The following is a 22,858-nucleotide window of genomic DNA, read 5'->3' as shown; positions in this document are numbered from 1 at the left end:
ATCTGATTTGTATTTCAGCAGTCCATTCAGAAACTATTGTTTGTGAAGAGCAGTTTCTGGGAAAGGAAATAAACTCAGGAGAACATAACTATCCCTGACCTTGGATATTTATTATTTGGTGTTGCTTTCTCTCATTTTTATCTTCATTTATTTCAAACTGTTATTGTTGAGAAGAATTACTTCAATAAATGTGAAAGTAGGCAGACTTCAATAACTACTATTCTATGACAATTATTTACAGAAAAGAAAAAGGCTTTTGCTTTGGTAACAAAGGTAGGAAACTCCTAGTTACTAGCTCTGTGAGCTTTGACAGAGTAAAAGACACACATTTTAAATCTTGTGTGCAATCCTGCTGTCTACCTTTCAGTTTGTCTTTGCTCCAGTTCTCAATAAAGAAGTGGTCAAAAGATAAACAAGAATCAGAGAGACACTGGAAAGTGCTTCTGTCAAAAGGCCCCTTCCTTAAAAAGTATTAAAAAGTATTCTTGTTTAATTTGAACAACATATTTTCATAGAAGTTAAATGTCCAATTCAGGACAGACTATCATCCCCTTCTCAGGAAGTCCATATTTAATAAATCAGTAATTTCCTCTAAATTTTTGAGGAAGACAACTTATTCTCATCTTGGTGTCTCTCATTTGCATTTTAAAAAATCTGCAGCAGGGTGAATACTCACAGCATAGAATAATGACGAAAGACTCATCACCACCCTAAGTTAACTGAGTATGTTGCCAAATTAGTATGGAATTACTTAAGGACAACTCACTTTTGAAACAGAAACCCTCCAGTTTTTCTTGGGCCCAGAGCTCACTGCAGCATCAAGATGTAACTGGCAATTGCCAGAAAATGTTCCTGGAGCCTTACTTACACGATATCTACTCTGTGAAACAGCCGTGTGAGGAATTAGTCAAATGAGCCTTGAACACTGGCTACAATAGCATCCTTAGTATTGAACTGTTCCCCATTAACAACATTATTTCAGTTACTTTTCCTTGAAATCTCGTAAGTTATTTTTAATTCTCTCACTCTTCCTTTGGAGCAGCCATTGCTGCATTAAACTCATGCTATTTTAATACTTAATAGAGAAGGGCTGAGCATTACCATCTTTTCAGTATTACTGTTACAATATTCTCTTCTCTAATTCACACGACATACATTGAAGAAGAAAGAGCAGGACAACAACCTGCTGGGATATTCTAAGATTTTAACAAAACAGTTACGATTATTTATTGCAAAAGTAGTTAAATCATATGAACATATTTATTTGCCTGCTCCAAATTCATAAATGGGAATTGTCCCTGAAAGTATAATTCATTCCATAAGAACATATTGACAAAGTCAGTTTCAAGATCATACAAATAACTAAAATAAGAAAACCAAATTGTAGAGAAGAAATCACCTCTGCTTTAACAGAAAGATTAGATATATATTACTACACAATATTTCCAACTACAAATCGTTACAGTGGCAGTCAGTTACCCTATTCAGCAATCACAGTTTTCATTATTTTTAAAAAATATAAACAAGCATATTGAGATGTTTTTAAGTATGAAGTTTCACTAGTGTAAAATAGCTTAAGACAATCTAGAGAATCTGGTTTGTGTCATGGAATGCCTAAGTGGGAATGAGCCACCACTGTATCATTTGCAAACTCATCCTCATTCTGTCAACAGCAAATAGTAGAGTTAACACTGAGATTAGTATCTCAGTAGCCACATACTTCGTAGATGCTATAGCAGTGTCACGGGCACTAGGAAGAAGGCAAAATTACAGCAGACCTCTTGCCATCTTAAGTTATTCCTGAGAATGGGTGGGCGTGTTTATGCACAGCCAAGCTTGGGAGTTTACAGAAGTGTTCCATTTGTTTATGTTTATGAAATCCTACCTAGCTGTGGATCAGGAACTCAGTGGGATATACCATATATAATATGTTACAGATGTTGGTACACACTGGTATGCCAGTTCAAGAAAACCTATTTGGCCAGTGGAGTCACCTTGGGAAAATGGTAAGTGCTGAAGACAGTACCTCAGGACATCAGTTTTGGTGATCCTATTAAATAACCAAAGATTCTTCTAAAGGTATTGGTATAGGAATGTGTTTTCTAACATTTGGTACTAGACAAAGCAAAACTAAAGGCTTAATTTTGAGTTAACGATGTGTTAAATTCTCATACTCGTCTCTTTTGGAGAAACCCAGAGTAACTGCATTTACAGAATCTCCTGATTCACTAACAAGACAAAATAAATCCTTAATTCTATCATTTCTTATCAACTGTTTTTAGACCCTTTCCAGAGGTGCAAATGATTAGGCAGTTTAAAGGCACTGAAGAATCAAACATACTAAGTTCAGTGCAAGCTACATTTGATTCACAAACTATGACAAGAGAGCTAACTCTTTCAGCCTACTAATGATTGTTGATAAATGCCATACTGTGAAATGACCCAATCAAAAAAATAAATAAATCTAAATTCCTATGAACAGAAGGCTGAGAATTTTAGCCCCAATAACAGTACAAAAAATAAATAAAAGCGTAGAGAATTACAAGTGCAAAGTGGTACACAAAGTTGCATTTAGCAAACCAAAATATGCATGATTAAAGCAGTCATTCACTGTAAGCATTATCCTAAAGCTTTAAAAATGAGTGGCCAAGAATAGCTAAAAGATTATGCTTAGGTTAAAAAGCATATCAAATGTGCCTACATGGATAACAGGGATAGGGGCAGTTTGCAGCCAGATGTAGGTTGTATTTAACTAGCTTACTTCTCCTAAATGTTGAAACAAATATCCTTTAAAGCAAATGTATAAATTAAAAAACATATTATTCAGGGTATGGTGATTTAGATCTCCATGACAAATCAATGTCATCTGTCATCTATTTTTTCATACTGTTTGACACAAATTCAATTTACAGAGCACTTTTTTTGTTGTTGTCATAAACAGTGTGCCAAGGGGATGAAAAATGCTGTCAAATCACAAAAGGGGCATTTGGGGCAGGATTTTTTGTTTTATTTTTACACAATGGCACAAAATACAAATATGATGGTAAAAAGAAGCATTAGTGCTGAATAAAATATTTAAACGTGAGTATATTCCAGATGAAAATGATGAGAAGAAGATTAACCATCATTTCTTTGCTGTTTAATTTATTATTCATAAAAGAGTTAGACTTTCAGTAGGTGAGATATTTCACAGCCAAGTTCCAATTTATTAATAAGTACAGTAAACAGCATCATTATGTATCAAAATCACATTTCTCTATTTCCTCTAGGACAAAGGAATCGACCATGTAATTTCTATGTAAATATACTCTGACAATGATCAAAGCAGTTTTCAAACATCAAAACAGCTTTTTGGGCTGAGCCCTAATAAATTGATGAATTCAATTACTGTGATTTTACATTTACTCATTTAGCTTATGATTGAAAGATTTCTTTTTTTTTTTCCTGCACGTCTTTTCTGGAGATGATGTATTCTGATGTGCTGCAAAATGAATGCTCATGCAGTACAATTAATTATGTCACATTATGATAAAGCACCTTTAATCAAAGCTGTACCATTTCTAATCTCTGTGCACATCTTCAAGACAGTAGAGAGTTTTTGTACCTGTAATGCAACTGATGCTAAATTCAGTAGCACCTCTATCAAAAATAAAGAATTCTTGGGAAGACAACAATTTCTCCTACACTAAAAATTTCAGTAGGAAAGGTACCTTTAGAGCTCAAACTTTTCCAGGCAAAAAAACGTTTTACCAAGCAGCAATTCCTAAGCAGTTTCTTGCAGTTTGCAGGTTTCTGATGATACTGTTGAAAATCTTCTTTCTCTTCATGTGCTTTGTTCTCAGGGGCTAACATATCCACCCTAAACAAAAATTTAACCTTTATTTTTCCTGAAAGGTATATATGCACAACTCAAATTCATAGACTGGGGGTGAGGGAGATGGGAGGAAAAATAGAGGAGATGGAAGGAGAATAGAGGGGAGAGTTTTAGGATCTCACTAACAATTATTCTTAGCTGATACAATTACAGTATTAATTGAATTACTGTATTCATATTATTATGATATGAATTATTTATCTGAAATATTAATGTATTTGCACAAAATACATATAGGGATAAAAACATTAGATTTCTGTTATTTATAAAAAAAAATAAACTACCTCTGATTTTTACTTAAAATATATAAATTATAGAATATCTTTAGATGGTAAGTAAATATTTACCTCTTACCTGAGGCAGTTGTCTAGGTAAAGGAAATAATGTAATCCTCTATGCATGAACCTATTATCCCTCCTATCTTAGCTTGCCTTACATCAGTGTCATAAAGCAGAGCTGCATTCCTCTAGCTGTTATTGAAGGGCAGCTGCTCTACCCAGAAAAGATGAATAGTTGAGTTTCTGAGCTGCCTTAATGCCACTGTCACTCAAATGCAGAAAAGCAGCTGAGCCACTTAAAGCCAGTTGTACTCTTGGGGACCATTTCTCTATGCTACTTTCTGATTCACACAGATAGACCAATAAATTTCTATGTGAAATTATTTTTCTTGATGAACTGCTACTTTGAAGGAGCCAAGGGTCACTGACAACTACCACCTCTGAGTACAACCTAAACAAAGCCCTACTAAGGGGCCTCAAATCAAAAGAAAAAGAAAACACGCCTGCCCAGCGCTCCTGCACTTTTATGCTACCCCAAGGTCAGGAAGGAGTCCAAAGCAGCATTCTCCTTTTTGCTCTTCATTCGGCTCCAACGTGAGTTGCCAAGGAGTGCACTGCTGCTGAGCACAGAGCACAGAACTGAGCTGCGCTGCTGCAGCCATTTGACAGCGGGCTCAAGACTGCTTCAGGTGAGCTCCTCTAATTACATCCAGTAACTACACACAACCAGAACAAGGACAACAAAGCAGCCACTACTTCCCTCTTATTCCTTTACAGTGATTTCTGCCCCGTTATCTGATTCCATAAGGGGTAAACACAATTAAGTTCTAAAGACAAAAATTAGGAGAGAGAAAAAAAAAAATTAAGTTGGCATTTTTCATAGTATACGAGTTATAAATATGAGAAATAAAGCTGACTTTTCCATTGTAAACTTATTACTTCCTAAACAAAGTATGATACAACTCATCACTTCATTGTGTGTATTTTCTACTGATTATGGAAAAGATTCAAGGAAGATATTTTCATTTACTGAAGCATATTTATGAAGAGATACTAGAATTCTGTGATTTTTTTGATCAGATTTCCTTCTAACTGAATTAGTTTCAATGATGATTACACAAATATGCAAGTTTGAACCATCTAAGCCCAGCGCATGATGTGAAAGTTCCTACACACATTTGAATTTTGACTTAACTTTGGACAAAGCATAACACACAAAACCATGTACCTACTTAGAACAACTGCAGACATCTCAGATTTACCAGTATGGGTTAGGTTGGACTTTTTAAAGTACAATAGATCCGCCTATACATCAGCAGTCAATGCTGTTCATAACAGTGTGGGCCTTAACAACAGATTTTTAGGCAGCTAAAGTATAAGGAAGCAGTTCCATTCAGAATCTTACCTAGGGATATATTTCAGACCCTTCATTATCCAGAACTGATGAGGACTAGAATTTGCACTGTTTGAACAGCACCTGCTGCTATCCGATCTGCTGAGTCCTGCTGCATGACACAGCAATACAATCATGGCTCTGTTCCCACCACAAGCTGCTGCCAAGGTGAGCTCAATTTCAATCTAGTAAGAATTTCCGGAACTTCTACAAATGCTGTAAATAATGTTTCTCCAGTTCAAGCATATTTCACACCTCTCATCTAGTAACTTTAAAATGTGTCATTCTGAGAACGAATATTACATTGATATTTTACTGTGCTAAGAAATATGTTTTCACCACAGAAGATCCAGCATGGATTTCAAAATGACTCCTGAAAGAGAATTTTGAGTTGGAAGAAGAAATCGCAGAAGTTATCACACGGAAATAATATCTAGTTTGAAAATATTTGCTCCCAACTATTTCTATATCAGTCTTAGAATAATTAATGTACTCCAGAAATTAATCCATCTGGAAACTGGAAGTTCACTTTTGATGACACTGTCTGTGCAGGGCATCCACAGAATGTTACCCATTTTTTTCTGATGGAACGTATCTATACTTCTCCTGTCGAGCTCAAGGAATAAACCTCTATGTCCAGCAGTTCTGGGTTCATAAAGTACACAGTATTGTATACTACAGCTCCTAACAGCTAAAACTAGTGTTATTAAATTACTTGATTTTAAGTTTTCCTTAAATCTGCATAGAAATTGCCTGTCTATTTAAACAGCAAAATTCTTGATCTTCGAATTCAAACACCGTATCTCATGCTTAATTCTGTCTCCTTGGTGCCAGTGCAGCAGAGTTTCATCTCAATAATTTGTAAATACAAAGGAATGCATGGGGAAGCAGACATGGGAGCTGAGAAAGGCGTCTGGAAACATTAAACCATGATGGGACAGTAAACAGGAATGCATTCTGTCTAGACATGGAAAGACTGTTACAAAGAGAGAGTGCTACTTGGTGAGCCCCCTTATTAGCAGCTGAATGTAGTCCTCAGGAGGAGCAGGAAGATTCTGCCAGAGGTGGGATGCATGAAAGAAGAAATGGGATGACACTGTTCAAGGTTACATGGCGGGGTAGAACTTGCACTGAAATCTTCAGGATTTGCTTACATGCAGCTGAGAACTGTGTTTTATTTACCATGATGTGGAGAACTTTACTTGAGATACTACATTTACAAACCTAATCTCTGTAAAAAGTAATTATATGTAAAACTGGAGATAAACTGGCCACATAAGCAACATCCAGAAAACTACTCTGTGTGGAAAGTATGTCAATTCCAAATGCACAGAATCCATCCTTTACCTAAGTACTCAGAATCATCATGTAATTTAGACAAAACACAAAAAGGAACCAAGGAATACACTGAGGTGATCCATGGCTAAACCATTCAAAAAGTCCAAATGAGCAGTTCTACTGAAATCAGTGTACCCACAGGGGACTGGTACCTGGAATTTACTGAGACTGAGCAACCCCAGGATTTGGAAATGAGGAGATCTTCCAACAGAAAGTTACTGAAATGGGTAAGTAAGAAATTAAACACAACTATGTACTGTTGAGAGCATCAAAAAGAATGTGAAGAAATTATCTGCAAAAACCCTGGAATACCCCTGTTTTGAGCCCTTCCTTAGATATTACAGCAGAAGTAACTGGGAATGTGCGCTCACCCTGACCATATGCCTCAAGTCGGAAGAGGCAGACCTTTTATTTGCAGCATTGCAGCGCTTGGAAATGGGAAGTGCAGAAAGCAAACAGGTTGTTTGCAATTTCCTGTGATCAAATTTAATCTGTAATCAGTTACATCCAAAAATAAAGCTACATTTCAGTATAAAATTTGTTAGCTTTCTACTGATAGTTAAATAACTGCTTTTGTGATCTCAACAGTGTTGCTTAAAAACTTCAGAGTCACAAGCTGAGCACTATGTGATATCACAGAGTTGCAGGCATTTTGAGGAATCTGAGCTGGAGGGAATGTCTTTTACTTGGGTGCACATGAATATGACTGCAGATCACCTCTTACTATTACCTGACATGAGCTGAAGTTTGAGAATACAGAACTGAATTTTCTGTTGACTTACTGGAAACTATATAATTTTTTGCTTGATAATGAAATAGCAGTTGGAAAGACTAGAGGCATTGTTATAGGGTGAGAAATAGCTTGGGAATATTTCAGAGGAAACAGTCCAATACAGCATATGTGTTTTTCCAGGGGCTCTGTACAAAACCATTAGTTCCATTGGTTGGTTGTTCTAGTGCAACTTCAAGAATCTTCACTGATGACTGCAAATTGTGAGAACGTGATCTCATAAGGGTGTTGTTGAAAGAAATTTAGCATCAAAGATGAAGTTAGGTTAAACCATTGACAATTAGGCTCCTAGAGATAGCAGTTATAAGCTAAGAAATGAAGAACTGAAAAATAGGACAAGGTTACAGAATGGATAAGTGTATAGGAGACTGCTAGCACATTAAGGAATAGTACAGTGAGACGCTTCAGAGAAAAACCAAGGTGCTTTTTTGTTTTCATTTTGTTTTTCTTAGGAGAAGCACTATTTTATGATATCTAACTTTGGAAGATGAAATAAAGGTTTTGTTAGTGGAAAATTCCGTTCTGCAGTATGAAAGATGGAATAGAAAAAGATAAAAAATAAAAATTTACCAGCTATTTATTTGCTCTCAGTATAAGGTGCTCTTGAAGATTTTACTTTGGCACTAACTTGAGCTCCATTCACATCTTTTTATGAAGATGTTTTCATCACTTTTGTTCATCCATTACAGACCAAAAAAAAAAAAAAAAAAGCTTCTGGATAAATACCAGGAATCAAAAGCTTCCTGTGCTCTTTTAATATAAATTAAAATGTTGGGTTCTGCTTTTTCCAGGAGGTAAGGAAAACAAACAGGCAAATCATAATCTGTCTTAAATGTAGTAAGAGTTGAGCAGTGACAGCCACTCTAGAAAGCCTGTGGGAACCATTCTCAAAATTGCCCACAAATACAGAGGAAAAACTGCTATTTTCTCTAGTTGTTCTTACCTCAGAAAGGTCATCCTCCTTGATGTATGAGATGTCTGAAAGTTCTGCCTGTTCATTTATGAAGAATCTCTATATCGTAAAGATGCAAGAAAAAAATATGAATATTCTGTGGGGCAGGACTGCGCTGGGCTCCTTTTATTTAGCTCTGGACCCTTTCGTGGAAGAGTATAGAGTAATCATTTATTTCAGGTTATATTCAGGTTGCCTGGCATAGAAGAAGAACATCTGAATTCACTTGCATTATGTCATAGTACTTGTGGGCAGTACAGGTGACAGGAACACATTTTGACACTATCAACAATTATTTGACTGCAGCAAGAACAATGAATAACATAAGAGAGAGCAAGTATTTGGGGTGGGCATTTCAGAAAGCTTCTTCACTGTGCCAGAGGAATTTCATATAATAATGAGCCCTCGTGGGACTATGGATATATTGGGATGAGCTCTCACTGGATGATTCAGTAGCTGAATCTCACTGAGAGAACAAGTTTACCTCCTCAGATTATAGTGATTACAGAGATTTGGGCAGAATGGATTTTTATATTAATTAAAAGTTAATGTTAACTAAAATCTTCTTGCTTGCTTATCACTTGTATGGGGTCTAATATTCTACCTGAATTGGTTTTGGCTTTGTGTATAATCAGTTAGAAATATTAATAGATCAAGATGTTACTTCAGAATTATCAGAAGGTGAGACGGGACTTAAAAAGTGTGAAATCGTCATCTATCCACATCAGCAGGAGATTCCCAGCTAACTCATATCTATCACAGCACCATTTCAGGTGACAATCTCCACTTTGGAAAGCGCAACATTTTGAGATGAATCCTTCTAATCCTTTTGCTCAGGCTTCCAATTAGACTAACACTTGTCAAAAAACCCTTCGAAGTTGCCTGAAATTTTACTTCTTTGTGGATCTTTATCATTTACATGTAATTTATAACTTAAAGAGTCTGGAAAAAAATTGCCCATCCTTATTCTGTCTGCCTGGAGTTTCCAAAATGCAACAAACTTAAATTTGGCTAAGATATTTAAGCTTTCTTTTTTTCTCCATGCTTCTAGATCAGTCAGTATCTGACAGGTAAAAGGAGTTCAGTTTTCATATCTCCATTTCAGAACTAAATTTTTAGAATGCAACTGAATTAAGATGGTAGTTTGTAAACCTCCTAGGGGCAGTGATTTGTTTATGAATATAATTAATCAAATACATATTAAGCTAGCTTGAAAAGCTTTCACAGACAAATTAAATAAAAGAAGCATAAACTTTTCAGCACAATTGATAGCTCCTTTCCTATCTTGTGGATGTCACATCTTTCAGCTCTCTCCTGGCGGCACTGAAAAATGCTGAGTGGTAGCATAGCACAGGTAACAGGAAAGGGCAGAAACCTGCAGTTCCTATGCAAAACAAGCTGCTGATCAGACAATATGCTGTAGATAGGTCTGCAGTATTAAGTGAGGTTAATTCAATAACACCAAAATAAGTAAATAAATAAATAATTCCATAATTCACAGCCCTCTTTTTTTACTTGCTAGCTTTTATAAGCAATTTATTGCTACTACCTGAAATTATCATTTTCCTGATTCCCTTCCTCCAAGATGTTGTTAGAAGTAAATGGCTTAGAGTAGGAAAACACTATGGTAAATCACCAACAAAATGACATACTACCTGCTATAGAGCAATCATCATTGCTTTCATTTAAGAAATTCATTTTCATTGAAGAACAAAATCCAAATTATACCATATGCAGTAATATCTTAAGTGTTGATAAATACAGTCCTTTAAACTGTTAAGAAAAGGAGAAATTAAAAAAGTAAAAAAGGAAGAAAAGAAAGGGAAGGGGAAGGGGAAGGGGAAGGGGAAAGGAACGAAATGGAGGTGAACCTGAGAAATTAACTGAGCAGCCAAAATCAGAAGCCTTTAAAAATTGATTGACCCATGAAAACTGTTTTATTTGTAATTTGGTCACTGAAGTGCTAGCTTAAGGATGTATAGGAACGCCACAGCACAACACGTTTGGGAAAGGAAGCAAAACAGGTTTCATATTTCATTTCAGTTTCAAATAAAATTGACTATGAACCATTAGACGAGAAGCTTGACGACTTTGTATTCCAGCAGAACATAACTCATATTTTTCCTCAAAAAGACACAGAAGCCTCATTTTCAAGGGATACACATACTGCCAGGAGACAGAACACACGAATCGCTATGAACACATTTGTCACTGCACTGCCTGATGAAGTATCAGCTGAAGAACTCCCAAACAACCTTCCAAGTTTTGGAGAGAACCATACATTGGATATAACTTATATCCTTAGGGTGCCATATGATGTTGCACCCAAAAAAATTATCTTGAACATTTTCATTTCATTAAGTATCGTGCCTATGTGCCGTATGCTCAGCAAAATAATGATAAACAATCTCACGGAAAATGGAATAGGGAATAAAAACAATAAAGATTTTCAGACAGACTTTAATGTTCTGCATTTATTTGGATACACATGCAGAGCGCACAGTTCTGTTCTGAAGTAGATGAAAAAGCAGCAGATATTTCTAGATTTTAATACAAGCTTTCATGTGGTGTCATAAAATTTTACTCTAATGAAATCTATCTCAAATAATTTATTTTTTTCCTGGATATGAACAGCCTCAAAGCTGAACAGAGGTGTCGAGAATATAAATTTGGAATACAATCAGCTGCACTGTACTGCAGTTACATACGCATCAAGGCTTGACTCTATGATTTGCTGAATGATTGCAACTCTTACTGTTGATAACAGAAGGACGTAGTGCTCAGCATTTTGCAAGATCAGGCTCAGGTGATTATTATACACTGACAAATTACCATTTGAATATCCTTGAACTTTTTCATGTATTATTTCTTCCTTAATGTCCCCAAAGTGAAACAAAAATACAGCAAGTGGAAATTCACATTGTGCTAAGTTGGGAGGTGCTTAAGAAGGCAGACACAATGCTGCCAAGAAAAAAGAAGTGCATTTAATATTTAATAAGGTAATAGGATGCCTTTTTGTACAGCTTTGGAGTAACTGCATTTTGCATGTGATATTTAATCACATTTACTACTTAGTAAGTTCAATTAATAAGTGCCATTTTTTGCTGCTTGATGAAAATAAATTTATGAGACTTACTGGATCTGTTAACAGATAGCACGTTAAAATTGTTGCTTCAGAGACATGTAGTATTCTTACCCAGGAATATTCTTTGTTTCTATGGCTGCCAGGGAATATTTAGTCTTCACTAAATTATATAACATAAACAGCAGTGAAAAACTAGTTACATGCACCACAGATACTAAGATTTCAACTTCTTTATAAATATCTAGAGGCCAAGATGATCAATACCTGTAATTCAAGTCCAAGTTGAATCAGCATCTGATAGGCTGAATGCCCTAAATTCATTACATTGTATGAGTGGCCCAAGTAATAAGATGCTTACTTTACAGTGATTTAGCATCCATTGTGAATGTGCCCAACAACAATGGCAACAGCAATCTACTGTTTCATCAAAGAACAGAGAAAACTCAAGCACTACAAGAGAGCAATACCCTTCGTCTTCCTCTGGAATAGCTACACACAGTGACAATGTTTTCTTTCCTCCTTCCAAATTCTTGGCTTAATTGGCCAGACTAGTTAGCAAAACTGATAGCTGCAGTGATTTTTGTGGCCACATGACCTGACATCACACAAAATGGTTATCAAATAACTAACAGCTACAGGTTTACCATTATAAAAGACAACTTTCCTCAATAATTAGCACACAAAATATAAACAACTAAGGAAAAACCTTTTTCTATGTTCTATCTATTGATTTTCTATAATGATCCTCATGCAACGCAAACAGTGTGAATAAAATAATGCTACAGAAATCGAGAGCTTCTAATCAAGTTATTAATCTCTATCTCCAAGTCAAGCCCACTGAAAAATAAATATTAACCGAAGTATTAAAAGACAGTCTCGGATAAGGCTTCTGTCCACCTAAAACACCCTTTACAGCACAATATAACCAATGTGTACAGTGTAGACTGTTCACACTGTTTCCAAGTTTCCAAGACCTCCCACAGTTCTTCTAAATAGAGCACCAGAGGGGTTTTTCCTGAAAACAAAGGATGTTCGAATTCAAGGTTTTTATGTCTGCTTACATACTATCAACATAAGTTAAATACCTGTGCTTGTGTAATGATGCCAAGTAATTTACAGTAAAATTCTAAAATGAATACAGGATACTAGGAAACTGGGAAGTCAAATTCCATCAGCAGCATTCTAACACTCTGCAGGGATGGAAAACACCTTGCAAGCTTATAATAATTTCATTGCCACCTTCCAGGCAATCAGTTGTCACTTCTTCACTGGTTAGCTCTCAGAAATCTCCACACTGCACTGTTCTTGCACAATGGCAGTGTAGGCATTATAGACCATGAAAGAAACAGAAAAGATGCAATTTAGTAGCTCACACACTATTGCAATCCAGTCTGTCATAACGCTGCAGATTATTGTATCATTTGAAAGACATATTTGAGAGACAAACAGAAGTCTCATCTTTATCTATCCTTATTAAGTAAAGCTTCTGTTATTTCTCAGTGCTAATGAATAAGAGTAATTATGTCTCATTTCCCTCTTTTATCAAATGCATACAAAGAATCTTAGACTGTACAAGTAAAAGATGAAAAATGAGATGAAATCATATGTATCTCTACAATGCTTACAGAAAGAGCACTGAGTGAGTGCTCATCTGATGCATTATAAAAACTTTAGATTTAGAAACTACACATTTTGATAGCTGAACAAATAATTAGTTTGTTATGAATCAAGGACCCTGAAAATGCATCAGCAGATTAGGATCCTGTAACCTGTACTAGATCTGGATATTTCTATGTTCCTTCTAAATAAATATGTCCCTTCTAATAAATAAAGAGGTCTAACATTGCACCTTAGCTGGATGCTGTGTTATCTCCAATATGATCAACTCATCAGTTTTCATGCCAGAGTTTCCAGCTACTCCTCTGTTCATTAGGTTTTATTGTTTCACAGCTAACAATTTATTAAACGTGAATGGGGAAGATAGGGTATTAATAACATACATTTGTGAATGGAGAAGGGACTGGCTCTTTGTTCAATTTGTTAATAATTGGATTAGCAATTTATAGGATACCATAAATTCCCTATGTGGACAAATGTAAAGATAGATGGAGAAAGTAAATGAGGCATTTTACTGTTAAAGGGTAAATTCAGTATTTTTTCTCAGTTCAGCAGAATGCAAAACAACATTTCTAGGAACAAACAAATCTAGATTTAGAAAAAAAAACAACTTTTATCAGAGTATGATTCTAGTTTTAGACTAGTCTAAACTTACAGAGATAAGAAAATGGAGGAATTACTTCAAGGGATGATTACAAAGTGAAGAAAATAAAGAGATGGCTGCATCTCTCTTTGAAGATTCTTATAAATGGGAGAGATATCGAATCATGGAAAATTTTTTAGGCTGACGTGGACTAAGTATGATGCTGTCGATGAAAAGCTAGGCAAATATGATAAATAAAATTGTAGTCAGAGTAGTTACATATTAGTGTGATGATTGTTTCTTGCTCAGTGATGTTAGAAACAATAATCATCATTGAAACACAGATTAATATCCTGTCTCCGTGGATTAAAAAAAAAAAAAAAAAAAAAAAGCAACTTCTGGCTGATCAGTATAGAAGGTTACTGTGATCTCTTCTGGACTTGAAGTATCATTTGCAGATGGATGAAAAAAGCACTATGTTGGCATCTCCCATTTCATAGGTTGTTTGTAAGGTTATCTTCATGGTCATCAAAAGCTGGATGTGTAACTTTAAAAAGTTGAATAGAGAACACATTTTGTAGCAATCCTGACATGTTTTCCAGCAAATTCCAAAGCTTCTTATAAAACAAAATCAAAATACTAATAAGTGAATTCAAGATTAATTAATTTTCCAGAATCATAGAATCATAGAATCACAAGGTTGGAAACGACCTATAAGATTATCTAGTCCAACCGTCTCCTCATCACCACTGCCACCACAAGCACTAAACCACATCACGCTGCATGTTGTCCAGATGCCTCTTGAACACTGCCAGGGACGGCGACTCCACCACCTCTCTGGGCAGCCATTCCAGTGCCTGACCACTCCCTGAGAGAAAAAGTTCTTCCTTATGTCTAATCAAAACCTCCTCTGATTCAACTTGTGGCCATTACCCTGTGTCCTGCTCATTGCCTGGGAGAAGAGGCCAAATCCCTCTTCACCAAAACCTCCCTTCATTGCAGAGTGCAATGAGATCTCCCCTGAGCCTCCTCTTCTCCATACTAAACAATCCCTTCTCCAGACCAAACAATCCCAATTACATCAATTGTATATGTTGTCTTTAAGCAAAGAAGACAGTGTCAAAGCTCCATACAAATCTGTACTTTATCAGATGATCATCGTTTAGTCCTATGCTAAATGCACAAGTGGTTAAAACACCTGGATAATCAGAGGGATTTCTAAAGGAATAATTTCAATAACATTCTTTAGCGTATCCATATTTTCATATCCATAGGCAATAAAGGTATGTTCAAATTAATAAACTACATCACAGATAAGATGGCATGCAGCATCTGCAGTTCAGTTCTTGAAACTATTGTTATGAAGGCAGTCATAAAATTTGCAATGACAATGACATTTTTGACCTTCCCATGTCATATAAATTGATGTGTGCCTGACATGGGCAGACTTTGATGCTAAATTCAAAAGCTTTCAACTTTGTCATTGTTCCCATCCTGTAATTGGATGTGTCTCTAAAGGAGACTGAAATAGAATAGTAAAACTAGAGTGCAGGAATATATTAATATTACTTTTCAAAAATATACAAATTTCTAGCTCTTTTAAAATAGATACAATTGCAATTTCTCAGTTAAATACTTCCTATAAAATGAGACTATATACTAAATGATTACAATGTGTAATTATATATAATGAAGTGGTTGCACTGTCTGTAAGCTCATCCTCTATTGCTTGGCATTTTTGGTTGTAAAAATGAGATCCAATTAATCAGAAATAGGTATTCATATCTCTGCCTTTTTTCACATGTTGTGTTTTGTCTGTCATATAACATTTAACAATCAAGCAAAACAACTGTATTTAATCATTTGCAATGACAACTGAACAACCTTTAACTGCAGAATTCAGTGAGCTGAATAGAGTTGATTAAGAGCTATTATCATTACATACTACAAATGAGAAATCTGAGAAGTAAATAAAGTGAAAAGCTTAGAAGTATTAACAAACTGAAGGCACAAATGCTACATACACTGATGTAAGTACACATAAATAACAATTATGTAAGTATATATTATTGAAGACCAGGTACCATAAGATAGGACGCTCCTTTGAAGCATCACAGCAGTACCCCAATGTTCAGTATGTATGTCCATGACAGGTATTACCAGCAGAATGATCCAGCACACTTATATCAATAGACTCTGTTTTTATGGCTAAATATTGCACTACGACGAAGTGATGTATCAATAACTGTAGATATTAAACAATGAGAAAAACAATTTCAATAAAGAAATTCCCAAATTATTTTATAATGATGGACAGAGACATAAACAAGGACAAGAGGAAGGAGACAGAGAATGTGAGGGAGAGAAGAGGAAATGTTGCTATAATTAGGACTCTTATTTTACTTTTCTACTTGGATTGGAAAAAAAAAATCAATTTGTGATGCAAAATAAATACTAAGGCTGAGAGTTAAAGATTCGATACATGTGGTATTAACAGATTCCTAAGTTAATTTTCCATATTAAAACATGTATAAGAGAAAACACTGCCAGTTCATGTAATTAATATAATACAGATCTCAAAACTCTAATTCTGTTATTGTTGTACATCTAAGAAGATAAATAATAAATAAAGATAAAGAGGTTCATATTTTGAGAAACTTCATAAACTTTGTACACTTTGTAAAAAGCTGAGAAAGTGATTTAGTATTTCTCCCAGATCTAATTTCACACCACGTTAGTATAGCTAAGAAACCTGTGGGGCTCTGATAACTTCAGATATTTCTTATAAGAACTGGGTCATCATGCTGAAGAAATTCTAATTTAGGTATCTGTATCTTGCTTTCCTACATTCTCTGACAAGTAATAGACACTATATTGGAGCACTACAAAACGTTCTCTTCATGTAAGCCACACATATCTAGAGGGATAATTTTTTAATTCTATCTATACAATAATCCCAGAAAGCAAAATTCCATGGTGTACACGAATTAAAAAGTAAATCAGTTAATCTTTAGGAGACACCATGTTAACTTATACTTTATCATACTAGCACCATACTATTCTCTAGTGATTCAAAACAGCCAAATTAATCTAAAAAGAGAATACTCTTGTATTACTGAATCATCTCCAAACTTACTTAATACCTGTCAAAATACCACAAAGATATTTACACAATGACAAATTACTTCTTTTCAGGTATTAACTTCAAATACGCACACACCAAAAAAAAAAATAATAATAATAATCCACCTCATGACATTAACGAACTCTGTGTTAATGAATCAGAGAATATCTTCAGAGGGAGTTTCCAAACAAAAAAAACCATGAAATTAAAAACACCTCTACATTCCCTAACATATCTGGTGGCATTTATAAATTGCACATTTTTTCATAGTGGTAGTGACTGAAGATTTTTCATGGGAAAGAACCTGTATAAGATCAAAAATAAACAAACTGCTTAGTTAGAAGGGGGCAAAAGGCAGAGAAGCCATCTGACTTTTGACGCCTTGCTTCCCTTGTTAAATCAAGTGGGTAAATCCCTTCAATTCAGTCGTGCAGAAAGAAGCCCCATTATAGAGTGATGAAGAATTCCTGCTTGTTCTGCCCTGAGCTGCCCTCTTCTGGATATATTTACAACCCAACCTGGAGCCTAAAGCTGAGGCAGTGCGAACACTTTGCTATGTCCTTTCAATTTCTATCAAGTCCTACTACCCATAGGCACTGTGGGATCATGAAATGCAAAAAAAGTCATAAAAGAGAAAGTGATATCACTAGCAATGCCATGGAAGCCATTAAAAAGCCATTTTCTATTGACAGCTGATGTACACTAGTTACAGATAATGACCATTATAAGGGTGCTTGTGAGTAGTGCATGTAGGCAGAATGGAGAAACTAAAACAATAACACCTCAGGGTGGTACATGGTGTACTGCTGATTCTTTATGGCAACTACAACATAGTAACCAAACAGTAACATTCATAATCTGCCAAAAAGACTGTGAGAAAGTTGTTCACTATTTCAAGACCGGTCTGCAGTGGATTGCAAACGCATTTCACAGAACATATCAAGAATGCTTCTGCCTAGGGGCTGTTATCCTTTACTGTATTATGGAAGTACCTAATGGCTTCAGTATACTAGGTACTACAGAAACACATTTTAAAAACGTTTCTTTTTCCTACAGGCCTCATCAGCAACAGGCAAGGTAAAGGCCAGGCAGAGGAATGCATCCATTGTCTTCATTTGGCAGATGGAGAATAGGAGCCCACAAATTGAGTGATTTGCTTGAGGCAGCGTGTAGCAGGGCCAAGAATTTGACCTAGACAGCTTGAGTTCCAGACCAGTGCCTTCTCTCATTAAAATCTGCTTCTTTCTGCATTTTTTCCCCATGATCTAGCAAGTGAAGGAACACTGCTTTGTATCAAGTTTAATAGGATCATAGTCTCAAAATGATATACAGGAGTCAGTAAATTTGAAAATCAGACGATAAGTTTTAAGCTGTATTGATTTTAGTTTCTTTCTTCAGCTATTACGTTCTTCAAACCATCTCCTGTAATTTGATTCAAGCATTGGAAGTCCCTTGAGAGCACATGAAACAGTATTTCAGTTAAACCACTAATCTGATTTTTCATCAATCAAATATTAAAGACTTGGAGAGAAAATAAACATGAACTATGAGAAATGTTTCTGAAAGCAGTTCAAAAGATGCACATCTGTGCAGCACATCAAACAGACAAGGGATTCAGTCTTGCACCGTAAGCTGAGTGATTACATTTTGTGCATCATACATCCACATACTGAAGTGTGAGCAATGAAAGTGACTGTAAATATGGATAAAAGTACAATCCTAGATAAGATAGTTGCAGACACTACTTGTATGAGAGATTTCCTTACCGTCTGTTGCAAAGCAAAAATAAACGTAATGGATGAATTTCAAGGACTTCAGAGAACTATTACTTTCCTTGATAGAAATTTGTATTAGTGGAAGAATAGGGGGGAAAAGACTCCCAAAATAAAAATAAACCAGTTCAGTGATTTATTATTATACAAAAGAAATTGCTGAACAGTAATTAAGAGATATATTAATACTTGATGTTTTTTAAAGAATATCATTTCTGCAAGTCTTGGGAAATATGCAGTTCACTCTGAAGTCTTACTCCTGGAATAACAGCAAGATAACATTCTGATCTGAAAAAAGTAATGATGGAAGAATGTGTCTGCAAGAATAGAGAGGCTGCATCATACCTAGGCATCTATTGATTTTCATAAGCAAGATTTCAAAATTTGAACCTATTTACTGCAAGTTAATTATCCACACCTCTCAATATACAGAAAGGCAAATCATTACCCATGAAAAATGAAGCAAAGCCATTTGAAAAGAATAAAATAAATGCTGGTTCTGCATGAATACTGCAATTTCATACTGGAAATAAGAAATACGTGAGGAAAAAAAGACCTGATAAGACTCCAATAGAATAAGGAAAAAGATAATTTTCCACTTTCAATTTTACTACAGTGAAAAGAAGTCTTGTGTCAAGCAAAATATCAATTCCAAAACTGTAGGTTTGTCACTTTGACATTTTGCATACAATCTTACAGTGAATTTTACAGCTAGTTCATGCAACAAACTAAGGCACTGGTGCAAGAGCCTGGATGAAGAGGCACAATTATAGGTTTTAAGCAATATTTATCAAAACTTTTGGAAAATCTGCAGAAAATAATTATCTGTGAATAAAAGTACCTACTGCTTAGGCAGCTCAAGAACAGGAAAATAATTGCCATCAGAATATTACTCACTGATTTGCTTGGACTTTTTTCAGCTAACAGTGAACGCATGCAACCTTCCAGGCAAAAGGTGAGAAACTATCAGTCCTAGAATTATAGAAAATTAACATATGTTCTTATCTCCTAAGTAACTATCTTTGCTGTTATGTTTTTGTCTTTTGTACATGTACTTCAGCACTCAAAATGTAGGCAGATAAATCAGTTTCAGTTCTAGGCTGCCTGTGTGGATGCAGGGGACTCTACATGAATAGTGTTGGATAACTAACTGACCTATCCAATCTTTCACCAATTAACATTCTTTGTTCATTCCTTGTAGGCTTATGGCTTGGGCTTACAGCTGAAGAGTATAAAGCAGAGCACCAGCTGGTTCTCAGCTAAACATCTGGGAGTCTGAGAGACTACACTGATATCAAGTAGACATCTATATCATTTCATGTTATGCAGAATCTAATCCTTTTTGTGTATCTAAAAAGCATAGTTTAACCAAACATAGGCCTGTGCTCATGGTGAAGGTCAAATATTTTAAATCATAGTGACTTCCATACCTTTTTCTAGATAAATCCTATCCATCTATCTTAATATATTGCAAAATTTTCATTTTACTAATAAGAAAAACTATTTCCCATGAGAAAGTTTGAACATTTCTTCCCTCCATTACAACCTGTAAAGATTCATTCTAAAAGAATCGTGATTTAAGAAAATTCTAAGGAGATACGAAACATCAGATGATAAGCAGCAGATAGAGCTGCTGCAGCAGCAGATAGTGTTGATTACTGGAATTTGAAAATAGAACAAGCAATGGCAAAGTTTTAGATTAAAGTAATTATACTGAAATAATTACATGGACCTAAGTTAATTACATTACAAGGTACTTTGAACACCTGAGCATATATAAAAATATACATGCTGACTAGTACTTAAGTTGAAGTCTTCCTTAGGAACAATATGAAAAGCACATTACACTAACATTCTGAAAGTATCTCTATGAAAATGTGTTCTGTTTTGTAATCTGGCTAGCCACAAAGTTATTTAATGCATGAGAAAAAAAAGAACCGTTTATTCAATTGCACTAGCAAGATCACAAGGAAATTTAAAATACTATCTACTAAACAAGTTAAAACATATTATTGAAAGTATCTGATTACATTTTGGACTAAGAAAGAAATTTTTGCTGAGATTCTGGGAAAAAAAAAGTTAAAAAAAAAAAAAAAAAAGTTTAAACAGGAAAAAGCAGCGGGCAACTCAAAAAGCATACAAGGATGTTGCTAGGATGTGCAGAGAGAAAATAAGAAAGGCAAAAGCCCAGAACTTAATCTGGCCACCATTAAAAGATAGCAAAAAGAGATTTTTGCACATACATTAACAAAAGGAGAGCAAAGGAGAATCTCCATTCTTTATTGGATGATGCGGGGAGTGGTAATGCTTTGGAAAGGTCACCCAGGGAGGTGGTAGAGTCAGCATCCCTGCGGGTATTCAGGTAACCTACGGACGTGGCACTGAGGGACATGGTTAGTGGGCAGGATGGTGGTAGGTTGATGGTTCATCAAGAAGATCTTAGAGGTCTTTTCCAGCCTTAATGATCCTATGATTAGAGAATTATTACTTCAATTAATGGAAGAAATATCACTCTTTTTCCATGTTGCCAATTCTGACAGTGCTCAAGATTTATAATAATTATAGTAGAAAGACAAAACTATTAGCACAAATACTTTTGTGGGATACTGAATTCAAATATTACAGTCTTGCTAAGACTTTTATTTTTTTGCTTATTTAACCAATAACTCAGGCCTAAAATAAGTGCACCTTGAAGTTACTGCTTAAATCTCAATGACTTTTGAGATGTCACTTCTTACAACAGTATGTAAAAAACATTTATTCTCAATCTGTTAAGTGTAATATCATCCCACTATCAGATGCAAATGAATCCTCTCCATCACTGGGACGTTACAGCTATTCCTCTCTTTTCCTACAGTTGTTCCTTTCATGTTTTCATAGGAAATCCTTCCACATCGTCACTGTTCAAAGATTAACAGCTTTGATTCAATAAGATATCTGTATGTTGAAAGCACCCTTGATTCCATGATCTAACAAATACTTAATTGCATGGAAGACAGTCCAACAGATGCATTTTCCTAATTGCAACCCTAGGTAAAGGAAAATGGAGAGTGAACGAGTTACTCTTCAACACATATTAAGACACTGAATGCTTTGAAAATGATTAATTTATGGATATCTTAAAAGGCCAGAATATCTACAGAGATGGCAGTCAAGCAGGAGAACACTTTTTGGCTTTGTACCTAATGAGTTCTGAGCACAGAAAATATTTGAAACGTAATTAGCACGCAGTTAACTTTGTGCCAACAGCCTGAAGTCGGCATAGAAAAAAATTCTTTTTTTAAGAGGTTGGTAAATGGAGAGAGATGAGTTTAATGCTGCAGAGCATTAGAAAACTTGCAAGAAAGAAGAAAGCAAAGTTCAAAGACGAATTATTTGTATGATCTCCTGCAGTGTATATTATTAAAAGCTATTCATATACAGTGCATAGGACAGCTATTGAATTCTCCCACTTAATTTGCACGCAAATTACCACATATTATTGAGCTCTTCGTCACTATTGTAGTTTCCATGGAAATAAGTAGGATGCATTATTTTTGGAGCAACCTATATATTTAAAAATATTAGAGGTTTAAATCTACTTTGTTCTCTCTTTTTGATCAACTTTACTTAGAAAGAAGAAAGAACATTTTTGCAGCAACTTCTTCAATACTGGCTCATCAATTTACTGGAATTTTAGAACATTTTGAAGGGTTTTTAAAAAAAACACTTAAATAGCAAAACTACTAAAATCTTTGTATAAAAATTCCAATTTCTGAGTTAAGAAAAAAAAAAAAGGTTGCAAACAAATACTGACACCACTGCATCTGCTGATGTCAGCAGTTCTGCCAAATTTAATTGCCATAAAATTTGCAAACACCAGAATTTTCACATGTGCAAGCTATCTATTATCAATTTTAACCATTCTTGACCTTTATTCAAACATTCAATGGATATTTTAAATAAATAAACTTTCAAGTTCCAAAAATCCAGAAAAATTAATTGATTTCAGATAAGGTGTTGAAAACAAACTCCTCAGCCTCTGAGATGCAGGTAAGTCAGTAAATGCTGGT

The 22,858-nt window shown here is 35.2% G+C and overlaps 1 protein-coding gene across 3 annotated transcripts in view; it reads right to left on the bottom strand.

Annotated features, from left to right (window-relative positions):
• The window catches only part of KCNIP4 (potassium voltage-gated channel interacting protein 4), a 380,467-nt gene that overhangs the window by 336,582 nt on the left and 21,027 nt on the right, over positions 1-22,858 (bottom strand). The window contains exons 1-2 of one of the 3 annotated variants that reach the window (XM_048941680.1): positions 4,229-4,370; positions 3,711-3,859 (exon numbers count right to left, since the gene is read on the bottom strand). The exons of the other annotated variants lie outside the window; for them this stretch is intronic. Of the exons in view, the coding sequence (XP_048797637.1) occupies positions 3,711-3,859; positions 4,229-4,275 (196 nt within the window). The 5' untranslated portion in view covers positions 4,276-4,370. Of the gene's footprint in view, positions 1-3,710; positions 3,860-4,228; positions 4,371-22,858 lie in introns of those variants that run through there. 3 annotated transcript variants of the gene reach the window in all.

The sequence above is a fragment of the Lagopus muta genome, chromosome 4, assembly GCF_023343835.1.
Source record: "Lagopus muta isolate bLagMut1 chromosome 4, bLagMut1 primary, whole genome shotgun sequence".
Taxonomy (NCBI): domain Eukaryota; kingdom Metazoa; phylum Chordata; class Aves; order Galliformes; family Phasianidae; genus Lagopus; species Lagopus muta.
Note: the sequence above shows the minus strand (reverse complement) of the source record. Positions and strands in the feature narration are given on the sequence as shown.